The following is a 16454-nucleotide window of genomic DNA, read 5'->3' on the forward strand; positions in this document are numbered from 1 at the left end:
CATAATTTGCTTTGACCTCCTCAACTTCCATTTGACCTTGTTCTCCTCATTTTTCACTCTCCTCACACCTTTCCAAGTAAGCATTAATTTTAGCTTTTACATTTTCAGCTCCCTATTTCCCTCTTTTATCCTGTACTTTTTATTCTATACCTTAACCTTTTTCCTATAAGCATCCCAGATATATTTTTCTTTGTGTTCTTTAATAGGAAGTTCAAAATTTACCCATTTCAGTCATAAAGTTGTCCCATAATATAAAAAAAATCCCATAACTTCATTTCACTTTCACACTCTACCATATCCCATCCTTGATTTGTAAATTTGCTTCCTCTGCTCCAAAATTTCTCTTAAATCAGTAATGGCCTTTGATTTCCTCTTGTGTTCAATTGACATTAAAATTCCTCTTCATTAAAGGAAATACTTAGAAATGGTTTTTAGGGTAGAAAATACGTATGTTCTGTTAACTAAGCTAAATGGTAATAAATCATAAATATTGGTCTATAAAATGAGACAAATTGCTAGTAACTAAAGTCAAAAGTTTCTATAATATCGTTCACAAGGAGCATTATCTCAACTTAAATCTTTCATCTGATTTATGTGTCTGATAAACTGCACTATTTTTCTGTATTGTGTCTATTGTTTTGTGTAAGCTTTTTCAACCTATAATAAAAAGCCAAAGCATAATCTGTTCACGAGAGTATTTGAGTGATTCCCACATGGTTGTAGGACTCATGTTGCAGGAGAGATGACAACAATTGGGAAATTTGACTAGTGGGCTTTTTAAATTACTTAAGATACCCAGACTTTGAAAATCCATTTTTCTGATTTTCAGATCTTAGTCATTTTATTGTATTTATTATATAGCTGCCGAGTAAATGTAGTCATTGGAAAAGGCTTAAAGACAGTTTCTCGATTTAGAGATGGATTATTTTTCCAAAATTTCACTTTTAAGACAACTGCAGGAAACTGAAATTAGGAGGTTATAAAAGGTGGAGTTTCCATATTTATAATATGACTGAACCATAGTCCTGCCTTACCTAACCACTTTGGATTATATAGATTGACAGGTTTATAGAATGGATTATGTACAACTTGAGAGTAGGTACTTGTATTTTAGTTTTTCTGTGTTACTTTGAGAGAGCAAAATAAGTCTTTCTTCTTTAAAAAGGGGGAATATGAAACAAATGGTTCTGAAATTTTGTGGACAGTTTCATTTGACTAGTCTATAGTCTTCCTGAGGTCAACAACTGTGCATTTTTTTGTATCCTCAACGAGGTACCTTGTACACAGAAACTTAAAAAACATATTAGAATGAATGGCTGACTGGATGTAGCAATTCACTTCAAAAAGCATGTACTAGGTGTATACTATGTGCAAAGCTTTGTGCTGTTGAGCTGTCAAAGAAAGCTCGAACAACAAAACCACTTAAAAATTCTTCACAACAAACCTTGGAAAATAATGAATTTCTTTGATTTTGTCACAAAACCTAAACTATGACATCAAGTATTATTTGTATTCTGAGAAGAAGCAAGTACAGCAATATGTTTCAGGTTCTTCTGTGCTGCACCTATTTGCGATGGGTATTATTTACGAGAAATTGGCCAAATTAACCAGGCAAAAAAAGTAGCTTTCCTTCACTGCTATATGTACAATATGAACAAAATTGTCCCTATCCTTACGTATGACAATGTCATCATCATCAAAATACTTCATCAATTTACTTAAACAGCCTGCATTTTCCAACCTTCTCATTCTTAGAGTGGAGCTGCAGTAGATAACCCAGAAAACTGCCTTTTGAAGTCGTATTGAATTCATTGACTTGTCTGAGAAGCATATCGCTACTTGCAAACATTATAGTGTAGATTAAATCTTTGAAGAGTTTGAACTCTGTGTAATAATGAAATTCCTGATGCAAAGGACTTTTTATTATTATGAAGAAGAGCTGCAAATCCTTGAAGACTTTTCTTTAAGATCAAATTGTTTTTGTCTTTGATGGTCGAACAGTGTTTTCGATTTCTCATGGCACTTTGGATAGCTTTCAAGAATAATGAAAACCTCAGGTGTTTGGTGACAAAGACCTTTACAATTTGCACTAACACAGGATTTTCTACTAACACAGGAATCCCTATTTCACTAGTTATTTCTTAGAAGCTCAATTTGCATTTCTTTATAAGCTATGTTTAAAAAAACAAAAAGAGTAGAAATTGAAACCTTTAATTATGATAATATAATTTTACATTATCATGTTATAGAAGTAAGTGTTTATTTCATTTTCTGGATTGTAAAACTACGTAGTAGAAAGAAAACCTTTTATATTCATAGGCTGAAACAAAGTAAGCCACAGTATTAAAATGATGTCTGAGAAATGTCTATCCCTAGTGTCTCCAGTGTTTCCATTAGAAAAGTGAAAAATATGAACAGGAAAAAAATCCTTCAATCTTCCCAAACTGTCGAATTTTAAAACATAAGAATACCAATTAAATGTGTGTGTATAAAATACAATGCACATTATTTTAAAATCTGCATTAATTAGCTCAAGAAATAAGACTTTTTCAAAAGAAAAAAAAAACACTTCAAACCCCACAACATCTATCATTTTTCAGCTTTGACTTGCATTTGATTCATCAATTAAATACTCCTTGAGGATCATTTATTAGATTTATGTATCTCTTTTCTTCTGGAGAGCTTAAGACTCTCTTAGACTGTTGGTTAATTAGTTTGCTTGAAATCAAATATGTTTATAAAACTCTAATGGATAAATAAGTCAGAAGCAAACGTTTGTTTGAACCAAACAAATGTGAACAAGTTTAAACAAAAAGAGTGAAAGAATGGATTGATAGTAAGCTCCTATGTCTGTGAATTGTCATTTTAATTATCCAGTACAAAGGCATTCACTGTGCCCTTAACATTTGAAGATAATGGTGGAGGTTCAAAACTATTTTAATGTGACAGGAAAGCCAAAGATTGAAAAAATGGAGGAATCTAGAAAAATTATTGGAAGGATTGAAAAAAAAAAGGTGTTAAGAAAAGTTTAAAAAAAGTTTGACACAGTAATGATTAGGGGGTAACTAGAGAAGCAGGAAGGCTATCAGAACACATTGAAGAGGAGTTCAATAATCCAGATGCGGTATCAGCAAGTATTGCTCATACCTAGTGAAATTCAATAGCAAAAATGTAAATTCACGTGAAAAGATAATCCTCTTTTTAATTATTTTTTTTATCGGCAGGCAATATATATTGCAGGGTGAGGGGGACCTCCAGGTAGCACAGCGGATGGAGTACCAGGCCGGGAGTCAGGAAGACTGCTCTTCATGAGTTCAAATCTGGCCTCAGATACTTAGTAGCTGTGTGACCCCGGGCAAATCACTTAACCCTGTTTGCCTCAGTTTCCTCATCTATAAAATGACCTGGAGAAGGAAATGGCAAACCACTCCCGCATCCTGTCCAATAAAACCCCAAAAAGGACACAACCAAAAGTGACTGAAGATACTTTGGGGGAGTGTGTATCTTGTGCGAGTGGTGTGACGGTCTATGCAAAAAGTAGGCTCTGGAGCCCCGAAATGAGTTTTACCAGAATTGTCTTTCTATCGATGGCTGGCTGTAGGTACGACAGGAAAGAAATGGAATTCGGTAAAATGACAAGGAAAAGGGATGTGAGTGAGAGAGGAAGAGGGAAATTAGGGACAGCTTCTTGAATGCATGTTTGGAAATATGGGAAGGAGTGGTATAGACGTCTGATTGAGAAGAAAATTGAACTATTCTATTTTAGATGGAGGCAAGACATTTGAATAAAAGTGACAGAGATAAGGACCCAGATTCAGCAAAGAAGACCAGGTGGCAAAGTAGATTGGGAAATAATTTGCTCAGAGGAGATTACTGAATTATGTAAATAGAAAAGAAATCCAGACTCACAGACACTTCCAAACTATTGAAAAAGAGAAGAGGGTTGAGGATGGAACCTTCAAGGACACTTGTAGTAAAATAAGCAAAGTGATAAAGAATAAAGACAGGAAAGTCCTTCAGGTCAGGCAGGCATGCCCCCACCTAACTTCAGTAGTTGATTCTGGGGAACATTGCACGGGGCAGTCACTTGTATAGGAATGATGCTAAAAAGGGATGTACACGAGCTCCTTGAGAGTATTGTCTTCCCTTTGCCTTTATTGTTATCTCCAGCCCTTAGTGCAGTGCCTGGCCCATAGCGGCTGTTTAATAAATGCTTGTTGACTGACTGATGATGTCAGTGACCAGTCCGTAGAATGGTGAGGATTTTACAGTAGGGGCTGTTAATAGTTATTGCAAAGCCGGGGTAACTTTGCATTGGATTTGCATGGATATAAAATTTTAATTGGCCCTAAAATGACCACCCTACACCTTAGACCTTTTATAAGCTGTTGACCCTTTTTTTAGATGTACTTATTGCCTGGGATCTGCAAATACCAGTGAAAGAGAAGGGTTCTCTTGCATGCATGCATGTCCCGTAGAACTTCTCTTGGCAGATTCAGTAGGCCACCTTCTAGAAATGAAGTATGAGTGGAGTGTTAGTGGCATGGCACCGGAGACTTGTGGTCTGAAACAGAGAGAGTGTGTGTCAGTAATGTAGAATTTGAGATTGTGAGTTAGTGCATGAGGTTGTAGGTGGTTTGGGGCTAGAACCACAGAGATTTGGGACAAGCCTGGATTTAGGAAGTGTGGAGAAAATGAGAATGGGGGAGGAGTAGCAGGCTTCCTCAGTCTATGTGGCTTCTGTTATAATGGTGGATAGATGCTGGGTCCTACCTGTTCTACCTCACCCCCAGCCTTGAGTATTGCCATGTTTAGATAGAAAACTTGAAACTAGCAGTTCCGGTGCCCAGTTCAAGCACCATAAAAATGTAGCATTGACCAGCAACATTAAAGGTACTCTCAAACTCTTGAAAAGATTTTTATTGAAATATTTTCATCACCTTCATTTCCAAATATATCACTTCCCCTGTCTTATGCAGAGAGCTCTTTTCTTGTAAGAAAGAATTTAAAAAGCCAAGCGTGGTGGCGCAAACCTTTATTCCTCCCTGCCCAGGACCTGGAGGCTAACAGTTCTCCTGAGGACAAGAGTTTTGAGTTGCTACAACCTGTACCAATGGAGTGCCTGTCTATACCAAATAGATAGTGTTACTCTTGGGACATTTTGGGAGCTTGGGTCTACCAGGTGGCCTAGTGAGGAGTGAACTGCCTCAGTCATAAATGAAGGTCAATGTTCTCATACAGATCAGTGGCAAGATTGACCCGTGGATAACCCTTGTACTTCCAGCCTGGGTGAGATGGGGAAACAAACTCTTGGGAGAAGGGAAGGAAGAGAGAGCGAGAGAAAGGATTTTTTAAAAAAGATTTAAAAATCAGATCAGCAAATCAACTGAATACATAAGCTAAGTCTGGCAATATATGCAGTATATATACATATATATACACATATATATATATATATATATGTACATATATATTCATTGTCCCCAGCCTCTTCAAAGAAGGTGGAGAAATCCATTAAATCAATTTTAAAAACCAGATTCAGCTGGAAAAGTTTGAGACCTCAGGGAGACACCTTGGACTTCTGGGTCACAAGACCCATACTGGGGAGGGAACCAGGACATTGCCTTTGCATGTGTGCGTGTGTGCGTGTGTGTGTGTGTAGACCACTCTGAATGGGAAGCAGGTCTAGCTTGGCTGAGAAGCAGCTCACCTGGTATGAGGCAGCTTCCTGTTTTAAGGGATTATTTTTCCTGTGTGCTAAGCTCATTTATTCTTACTTGCTGAAGGAGTAGAAATATTGTCAGCACCCTATAAATTTTGGTCCCCAGGAAAAAAGCCCTAGTACCCTCACTCCAGTTATTTCACTGCTGACTGGCACAGTTCAGATCCCCAAAGAGTGTGCCTGCAGGATAATATGCAGAGATAACACAGATACAGAGACAGAATATTAGAACGTGAGTGTGCAATTAGGAAGGATAGAGATAAGGATTTATTAAGCACCTACTATATGCTAGGCCCTGTGCTACGTACTTTACAAATATTACCTCCTTTAGCACAGAAGCTTCCACTCTGAAAAAAAAGAGTTTGCCAGCTTCTCTTGTTGAGAAAACAAACAAACCTATAAAAAGTTAAGGTTTCTTGAAGAAGGGATGGTGGAATATTTGTGAATGAGATGATTCTAAACAAAACCGTATCTCAGAATTCTTTCACTTGGGGTAAAAACAATTGATTAAGAATTAGGGAAGGCCAGTTGATAGATGATCAAAGGGTATGAACAGCTCCTTTTCAGAAGAAATCAAAGCTATCTGTAGTCATTTCAAAAAATGTTCTAAGTCACTATTTATTAGAGAAATGCATTTTAAAACAACTCAGATACCACCTAATACTTATCAGATTGAAAATATGGCAGAAAAGGAAAGTGAAAAATGCTGGAAGGGAGGTGGGAAAATTGGGACAGTAATGCATTATTGGTGGAGTTGGGAACTGGTCCAGCCATTCTGGAGAACAATTTGGAATTGTACCCAAAGGGTTATAAAAATGCATAGCCTTTGACCCAGCAATACCATTATTAGGTCTATATCCTAAAGAGATCAAAGAAAAAGGAAAATAACCTGTTAGCACAAAAATATTTACAGCAACTCTTTTTGTGGTAGAAAAGAATTGGAAATTGAAGGGATGCCCATCAGTTGGGGAATGGCTGAACAAGTTGTAGCATATGATTGTGATGGAGTACTATTATGTTATAAGAAATTACGAGGGGGATGGTTTTAGAAAAACCTGGGAAGACCTATATGAACTGATACAGAGTGAAGTGAGCAAAATAAGATTATGGTACACAGTAACAGCAATGTGGTAAGGATGATCAACTATGACAGACTTAGCTACCCAGAGCAATACAGTGATCCAAGACAATTCTGAAGAACTCACAATCGATCCACCTCCAGTGAGAGAACTGATGAACTCTGAGTACAAATCGAAGTATAATTTTTTCACTTTATTTTTCTTGGTTTTTTGCAACACGGCTAATATGGAAATGTCTTACATGATTTCACACATATAATTTATATCATGTTGCTTGCCTTCTCAATGGGCAGGAGAGGGGCTGGATAGAAGAAAACAATTTGGAGCTCAAAACCCACCAGAGTTCATCTCTGAAGCTTGAAAGAGGAAGTATTCCCATTACTGAGGCCTCAAAAACCTTTACCAGGGGTCATGATACATATGATATAATGTGATTCCTTAGTGAGATATGATTCCTTAGTGAAATTTGAGCTTAAGCTAAAATTTTTGATTCACTAAACTATAAGAATAAGATACAGCAAAATAGCTATGCAACTCTCATTCTGTTTAACAGAAGCTATGAATCTGCTCCATCGGACACAGATCTTTTTGTACTGAAATGCTCACAAAAATTAAGAACTTTAGGGGATTTGAGCTCCCTGAAGGAAAAAAAAAACCTCCTGAGAAGAAAACAAGCTGTTATTAATTTTCTCCTTTTTCTGTGCAAAGATTGCATGGAGTGGTAAAAAAATGTAAATATATGGTTGGCTAATTTATATGAATTTGTGGTCTTAATAAGGATTTATTAAGTGCCCATTATAGACTAGGCACTTAAGTGCCAATGATATGAAGACAAAAATGAAATAAATCCTGCCCTCAAGGAGCTCACACTTTATCAGAGGAGGTATATGGATGCATATTAGGATATATAAAGTAAATACAGAACACTTTGAGGAGGGAGGGATGAGCAGCTGGAAAATCAGGGAAAGCCTCATATTTGAGCTGAGCTCTGAAGTACGGTTTTGTTTTTGTTTTTGTTTTCCTATTTCTCAGATCCATGCCATCCTTGGTAATGTAATGCAGATTATTTACACCGACCATAGATTTTTTCCATTGCCTGTCAGGTCATCTGCAATTTTATTAGTATAAAAGTTAGTGTCAAAAATATTCTGACTATACGTAGACATATAAACATTGATATATATTTAAAAATTTTTTTTAGAGACAAGTGCCAATTGAACGTTGAAGAGAGTTTGCAATAAGCGGGACTGATGAGCCCACAGAAGGAATGAAGTATGGATGTAAAGGAACGCAGACCTTATTGCTCCTTGACAAAGAGTAGGCGAGAAAAGGAACAACGACGTTACACAAATTCTTCAGCCGACAATGAGGAGTGCAGGGTGCCTACCCAGAAGTCTTACAGTTCCAGTGAAACCCTGAAAGCTTTTGATCATGATTCCTCTCGTCTGCTCTATGGGAACAGGGTAAAGGATTTGGTTCACAGAGAAGCTGACGAGTACACCAGGCAAGGTAGGTAGTTTCTCCTACGCAGCAACCAGACACACTCAAATGTTGGTCAATTACATGTGTTTTTGTGAAATATCTTTTTGTCCTGGACAAGTATTATCATCCTTTTTCTGATGGGTTTTTGAAAAATTATCCACTGATGTGATTTTTTTTCATGAGAGCACTAGATAAAATATGTCAGATAAAAAAAATCAAAAAAGTCGTCTGTGAGGCAGGGATTCACAGAAATGCATTTCCATAGCTCTCTGAAATCTTCTGCAAGTGTAGAGGTAATGGCTATGAAACTGACCAAAGCAGGTGGAACTCAACTTCATGTAGACGTTTTACTCTCCTGGGACTCTCCCAGTAGTTCTAGGGACTTATAAAAATGTCAGTAACTGATGGAGAAGTAGCTGGAGCCTAGGTGTCCCCAAATGGGGGCTCTATGCATGATGAATATGTATATATTGTGTGTATGTATGTGTATATATATGTATATACACACATATATACACACATATACATATATACATGCATATACACACACACACACACATACATATACATATATATAGAGAGAGAGAGCTGTTGGTAGCTGAGCTCTGTCTCCTAGGTAGTAAGCAAACAAGAGGGAAAATGGTAAGTAAAGAAACCCTCCTCTTTTCAATCAACAAGCATTTGTTAAGTGTTAATTAGGTACAAAGCATATTGTACTAAACTCTGGGGATACCAGAGAGAAACACAGAACCATCTTTGTCCTCAAGTAATTTACTTTATGTCAAAGTAGAAACTATGAGCATATATAAGAATATACAAAATATACACAAAAATAAATATAATTTAGTAAGAGGGGATCACAAGATGCTGGGGATGGGGTTAAGAAATGCCTTATATAGGAGGTGGCTTTTAAGCTAAACATTGAAGAAAATAAGTGATTCACCAGGTAGAAGAGAAGTCCACTCTGTGTACCTTTCTCCCAGGAAAGTGACTCTAAGAACATATTCATTGATAAAGTTGATCAGTACTGTTTGTCCTGCCCAGAATTCTGTAGCAGCAGATGGTGGCATGAAGGGATTTCTTGTGGAAGGTCCTGGTTTGTCTCCCTGAAAGTCAGTTTTTAAAAATCAGCCATGATGGTTCAATCTTTTATAAATTTGTTCCACTTTTTATAGGGCTGTTTTTATTTTTGCCTTGTACTTCCTTGTGGTGGTTAGGATTTCCATAACTTTGTTCCCTCCTAGTCTTTTCTTCATTTTTTCTAAATTTTTACTTTTTTCATTTTTTTAAATTGAGGCTTTAAGGTACACCCTCCAAGATACTGACTGCAAGCTTTGCAATATCTATGATTTTATTGATATGGGCATCCTCTCCACTTAGATGCTCCTCCATACCTTAGTACATAGACTAGATAGCCTTTATAAGCTAACTGGATGTCATGGCCCTTAAGATACTATACAGGTCTAAACTGAAAAGTTTATCAGGACTTTAATAGACAACTCTCTAAAACTCAAAAAGAAAGTAGAACTAAATTTTTTCCTCATCCATAGTTATTCAGGTTTTTTTTTTAAATCTAAAACCAAGAATTAGGTAGCCAAAAAAGAAAAAAAAGAGTTGGTAAGTGACATTGAATGTTTATGAAGTTTGCTGGAAGAATGAGTAAAAGAACAGAAAATGTTACCCTCTTTTTAGTTATTACACATTAGTGTTATAGGCATTGATGTAATATGAGTTTTTAAAATGTTAAAGGATTCTGGAAATTACGAAAATTTCAACAACTCTATGAGCCTTTTCCTTCTGATACACCAGAGTTGCTTCTACAAATGTTTCCCTGAAATCTGCTTTTGTCAAAAAATCACTTGATATTCATGTGGGAATAACTATGTCTACATAATAGCTTATGGGTTATTAGTGGTGCTACTTATTACAAGAAATAAAGCATTTTAAAATTTCATTTGGCCCTTTTTGTGGGGTATATAGAACAGAAATGGAGAAAGGTGCCTTTAGTAGAAGAGAAATATCCAATAGCATCTAGCCTTTAATTAAGTTGTGCCTTTAAAGGAGAACATTCCCTCCTTCTACAACATTGTGCTCTAGACTTGTCACAATTCAGGTCGGAGCCCACTGTCAACACTGGTTATTTCAAAAGAAAGAATGAGGGTGGGTAGATAGAAATACATACATTTTGGGCCCAGTATACAATTTCACTTTTCTTTAGCAAAAAATAACTGTGTTTATGCCATCTGAGAAGCAACTACACAGGGAACATTGGGAGAAAGAAGTTCTAAGCAGCACACTGCACATGTGGTAGTAAAATTATAAAATTTGGAAGGCCCAGCTCCACCCCAAGCAAGCATTCAGCTTTGGCAGAGAATGGATGTTTAGAGGGGTTAAAAATAGAGAATTGAAATGTTTACCTCCTGGGCAGTGTTAATACAACCCAGGCTCTTTATGATGACATAGCGATACCATCTGTAGAAATTCTAGGCCTCAAGCCCCCCTTATGGGACCATGTGGTACTATTATCCATTCTGTGTGAGCCAAGGCTTGGTAGTTCTTAGGGGTGTTCTTAAAAAAGGGGAATTAAACAAGGAAGCTTGGAAAGGGGGGTGGGTGGGAAGCAACAGCAGCCCAGGAAAAGAAAGTTGGAAAACAGCAGAGTTGAAGGAATTAGAGGAAAAAGAAATTAGCACTGCCCAAAAAATATTAATAAATTCAGCTGCTTTAATTAAAAAAAAGAAATCCATAATTTCCAGAAAATACAGACAAAACCAACTATATCCAAAGGAGAAAATGGGCAATCCAAAATGTGGTAATTACTCTTTGACTTTATGAAGCAAGTGAAAGGGATTTTAGTCAGATTTCTGGGGAATGTGTCACTACATCATAAAAACCAATAAATAGCACGTGTAACACCTTTGCTGTTGATCTAAAAAGACAGACCAAGGACTGAATGAATTCCTTTCTTACCCTTAGGGTAGTCAAATTAATACTTTTTTAATGGGGCAGTCTGGGAATGCTTATAACTGTACACTCTATTAAGCAAGGAAGCCAGTCTCAAAAAACTTAGTCTGACACCTTCATAGACACCCATTTCTCCCTCATTTGGGCTGCGGGTTGTTCTCTGTGCCTTCTTGCACTCCGTGATGTTGCTTTTTTTTCCTTCACTGAAGTTATGATTGGGGCAGGAGGGCCATAGAAGAGTAGAGTATGTAAAAGGCCATGTGTTTGTTACACTTAGCAAACTTTGTGAAAAACTTCTGTCTTTTATTTTCTCAGAATATTTTCTAATTTTCTAAGTCTAATATTCCCTCCAGTTGCTATTGTGCCGTCAGATTAATTATACCATGGGCAACATGTGCTTACCGCTGTTGTTACCACATACAATTCAGTATTTCAAGGATCCATGATTTCGTTGTTCCATTGACATATAGAGCCACATCTCCATGCCCTTACTAAGCAGTTGTTAGGCGTTACTGAGGCTGAAAAAGTATCATGTGATGAGCCAGCCACCATGTACATAATAGAAATTAAATACCAGTATTAGTCAAGGATTTTTAAAAAAACTGTTAAAAAGGGTAGTTATGCCTTCTGCCCTGCCTCCTGCCTCCCCCCAATTTAATCTCTTTCTTTGGAAATATTAATTAAATCAATACTACTTATTTTTTAAACTGGGAATAGTATGGCATTCAGCTACCCTATGCTCACAATGCCCATAATAACCCTCCAAATCCTGATTGTCTCATTTACTACTTGAGAAACCTTGGGCAAACCCCTTTATCTCTCTTGGACTCATATTCCTCATCTGTAACATGAGAAGTTTGGACTCAGTGATGTCTGTGGTCCCCTTTTAGCTCTAAATCCATGAGGTTTTGCCCTCGTCACAGTTCCCCTACATGTATGTATATATGTATATGTACATGTATGTGTGTGCACACATGTACATATACACACACACGTATGTGTGTATATATGTTTATGTGTATTGGTGTGTGCATATGTGTGTATGTGTATGTATATGTGTGTGTGGGTATATATACATATACATACACATATTACATATATATAGTCTCCACACTTTTGTTTTTATATACTCAGTGCTTAACATCTTGAGTTGTTTTTTTATTTCATTTTCATTCATTGTTTGTTATTTTGTGTACATGTACCAATATAGCCTTGTCTTTAAACTAAAAAGATGCTTCAGTCCTTAATTTGATTTAATTCAAGAAATATCTATTATCTATCTGCTGTGTATAGAACAGTATGGCTAGGTACTGGAGACTTGTGAAAAGAAGAAAGACATATATAAATACACACACACACCCACACACACACACACACATATATATATATATATACACACACATATACATTATATGTGTTGGTCCACACATACCTACACACATACATATATATATATACATATATATATATATAAATGTACATATACACATATACATAGATGTATGTCTGTGTGTGTGTGTGTGTGTATACAGATCCTGCTTCTAAGAAGCTTACGGTCTAGGTAGGCAGATCAGTTCAGAAGTAAGTATAAATACCACTTAGATTATGATAATGGAACAGAAGTAAAATGTCTTGTGAGATTTCCAAGGAGAATGAGAAGACCTTTAGCTGGAGATCTTGAATGACTTTTGGATTTCCAGCAGTTGGACAGATATTACTGCAGTTCTGGCACCCCATTTAGGAAGGCCACTGCTGAACTGCTCCCCAGAAGAGGGTAGTCAGGACTGTGAAGGCTGGAAGAGACCAAGTAGGAAGGATAGGTCTCCTCCAGTATCTGAAGAACTAACATATGAAAGGAGGATTACACTTGTTCCACGGGGCCACAGAGGGCAGAACTAGGAACAATGGCAGAAGTTTTAGAAAGATAAAAGTCGAATCAATGTAAGGAAAAACTTTCTGTCAATTCTCCTCTCCAAACTGGAGTGGGCTTCCCTTCCAAATTGAAACGGAAAGTAGCGGGTTCCCCATTTCTAGAGGCAAGCGAAGCTTGGCTGACTACTCGTCAGGGTGTGTTCTAAAGGCAATCGTAGAGACAGAAGTTGCAATGGAAGACTTCTGAGGGTCTCTGGTTGGGACAATGGGGCTGAAGCAACTCATTCTAGGGTCTAGGGATTGTGTGAGCAAAGTTATAGATAGAGAGAAGGGTAGGATTTATTTGTACAGCAGCAAGCAGTCAAGTTTAGCTGGAAGTATAGCTAATAGCATTTTCATAGCACTGTGAGGTTTACAAAGCTCTTCCCATATTTTATCTCCTTATTGAGGCAGGTGCTGTTGTTATCCCCACTTTACAGAAGAGAAAACTAAGGTTGAGAGAGCTTAAATGACTTATTCGCCCAGGGACACCCAGCTAGTAAGTGTCTGAGGCAGGTTTCCAAGGCAAATTTTCCTGATTACAAGTATATATCTTTAAACATGGTGATAAGGAAAGTTCTGTAGTTTCTTATCATTTTATTTTGGAATAAACTTTTATGACTATTTTGGGTTTTTATATCACCTGCATTTCCCAGTGTATTCCTGCACATTCTTCCTGCTAGAGAGCCATCCTATACAGAAAAAAAGGACAGAGGTGGGGAAATTCTACCTATTGGGTCAGTTAGCTGCTTCAAGTATGTGAAAAGAAGTCACCTAAATCTAGAAAGGTTGACTTGTCCTGACCTTTCTAGTTGTATAACTGGATGGAAGGTTTTTCTGTGATGTAAGAAACTTGTGGGGTTTTTTTACATATAAACGAGTACAGTTTAGACTAATGTTGTGGCAATGCCTGTTTTCATTTGTAAATAGGTACTTTTGACTTTGGGTAAATGGATAAGTCATTTATCTCTCTGAACTGCAATTTCTCATAGCTGGAATGGGGAGACGAATTCTTGAGCACTCTAATTTTTAGGGTTGTTATAAGGAAAGCTTTTCATAAAAGTTAAGTGAAAAACATACATATTTACATATGGATATATGTGTGTACATACACACATGTGTAATACAGAAGATGGATGGATGGATGGATGGGTGGAAAGATAGTTGGATAGATAGATAATTAGACAGATAGATAGACAGATAGATAGATAGATGGATAGATGGATGGATGGATGGATGGATAGATGGATGAACAGAAGTTATTATTATTATTGAATTTTCTCCCAACTACCACTCTCTCTTTTGAAACATGAAAAAGTTGGAGGAGGGGTAAGAATAGACACTAATTAAGCACCTTAAATGTGCTAGGCTCTGTGCTAATAAGCACTTTACAAATATTATCTCATTTAATAATGATAAATGAAGTAGGAATTACAAATATTCATATAAACCTATATATGTATGAACCTATCGCTTTATTAAACAACTATTCTCCAAGCATGAATTATGAAATAACTTAGGAAATTAGACATTCTTTGCTGCCTGCTCCCTATATAACTTTCTGATCTTTTTTATTAAAAAATAAATAATATGATAAACAACTAGACACTGTGCCATAGTACACTGCTACTAGCATTCTAGCCACTGGTGGTTTTTTTCAAGGTGTAGTTACCCTCCCTTGGTTAAAATGTGTCTGTGTTCCACTTTTATGTTCCTTAAAAATGATTAAACAAACTGCTCCCCCCTTGCTCACACAGGTAAGTTTTGGAACACAGAATGTAGCATCAGACTTGTTCGTTACAGTGGTTAGTTTTGCTGAACGTTTTCCCCCTCTATGCTTTTTTTTTCATAAAGGATGGCTCTCTGGGAGGAAGAATGTGCAGGAATGCACTGGGAAATGCAAGTGATATAAAAACCAAAATTAGCCATAAAAATTTATTCCAAAATAAAATGATAAGAAATTATAGAACTTTCTTTATCACCATGTTTAAGTCCAATATATAATCTGGGGTGGGGGAGTTACCATATATTATAGAATAACTGAATGGAAAATTTATCACTTGGCCAACCCTCCTAGTAGCGACTTGTAAATGCAGCTTGGTAGTATCTAGAGTATTGGAAGAATCTTGTGTCCTATAGTTAAGACATGCTGTTTCCTTTGTATTTCAGTTGTCTGTGATCTGAAGTGAAATGCAGTAGAGGCTTAAACCCTAAATAACAGAAATGTAGTCGTCATGCTCAGCCCAAATTTATTCAAGAGTACCCACCAGGAATTCCTAGTTTGCTGCTATCTACAGTTGCAATATGGATACATGTTGTTGAATTGGCTGCCAAGAATATATAGAAGGTGAGGGAGGCTAATTATCGTGAATAAATGGAAGTTTCCTTGGAAATCTCTATAAAGTCAGCAAGAATTTATTACATGCCTATTAAGTACTGGGCACTGTACTAAGTACTGGGGATACAAAAAAAATAAAAAAAACATGGTCCCCCATCTTCAAAGAGTTAACAGTCTAATGGGAAAGACATTAAACAACTATGCCTAAACAAAATATTCACAGGACGACTTAGACATAATCTCAAGGAGAAGGCACTAATATTAAGGAGGACCAGTAAAAGTTTCTTGTAGAAGGTGGGATTTTATCTGAATCTTGAAGGAAGCCAGGAGGTAGAAATGAGGAGGGAGACCAATCAAGGCATGGAGGACAGCCATTGAAAATGAACAGAATACATTTAACCACTCAAAGTAGTCTCCTTAAGGAGGAGTCTTTGTTAGCCAATGCCTGCTGGCTAGTAGGTGGAGGTAACAATCTTATAACTGTCCTAAGAACTATATTAGCTACTGTCATTCCAACCTTTTTTGGTGAAAAACCCTCCCCCCCTGCCCAGGAGTCTGTTCTTTCTCAAAATGATGCCCTTGCACAGCTATAGCCCAAGAACAATCTTGCTATTGATAAACCAGATGCTTACAAGATAATTCTAAGTTTTGTAACAGCCCTAAAAATAGAGACTGATCTTATAGGCTCTCAGATCGATCTTCTTGTTTAAAATGGAAATAGGGAAAGCAACCAGAAAATGAACATTTCACTGGGTTTATGAATCCTCCCCCTCCCTCCAACTAGTTTATACATAGAAATTGAGTAATGTGACATTTTATCCTAGTTCACAGTAATGCTTTCCAGAGTTACTACTCAAATCGATTTTCTAAAAAACTTCCTTATAACTAAACTTTAACATTTTTAGACCTTGGACAAATACCCGGTGTATTTGGAAGCTGTAAAGCTGAGTTGACAACA

At 36.9% G+C, this 16454-nt stretch overlaps 1 protein-coding gene across 1 annotated transcript in view; it reads left to right on the forward strand.

Moving 5' to 3' along the window:
* Positions 1 to 8047: 8047 nt before the first annotated feature.
* Positions 8048 to 16454, forward strand: part of LOC118854578 (teneurin-3-like) — a 47516-nt gene continuing 39109 nt past the window's right edge. The window contains exon 1 of the mRNA XM_036764939.1: positions 8048 to 8310. Coding sequence (XP_036620834.1) covers positions 8076 to 8310 — 235 coding nt within the window. The 5' untranslated portion in view covers positions 8048 to 8075. The remainder of the gene's footprint in view (positions 8311 to 16454) is intronic.

This window comes from Trichosurus vulpecula, chromosome 6 (genome assembly GCF_011100635.1).
Source record: "Trichosurus vulpecula isolate mTriVul1 chromosome 6, mTriVul1.pri, whole genome shotgun sequence".
NCBI lineage: Eukaryota > Metazoa > Chordata > Mammalia > Diprotodontia > Phalangeridae > Trichosurus > Trichosurus vulpecula.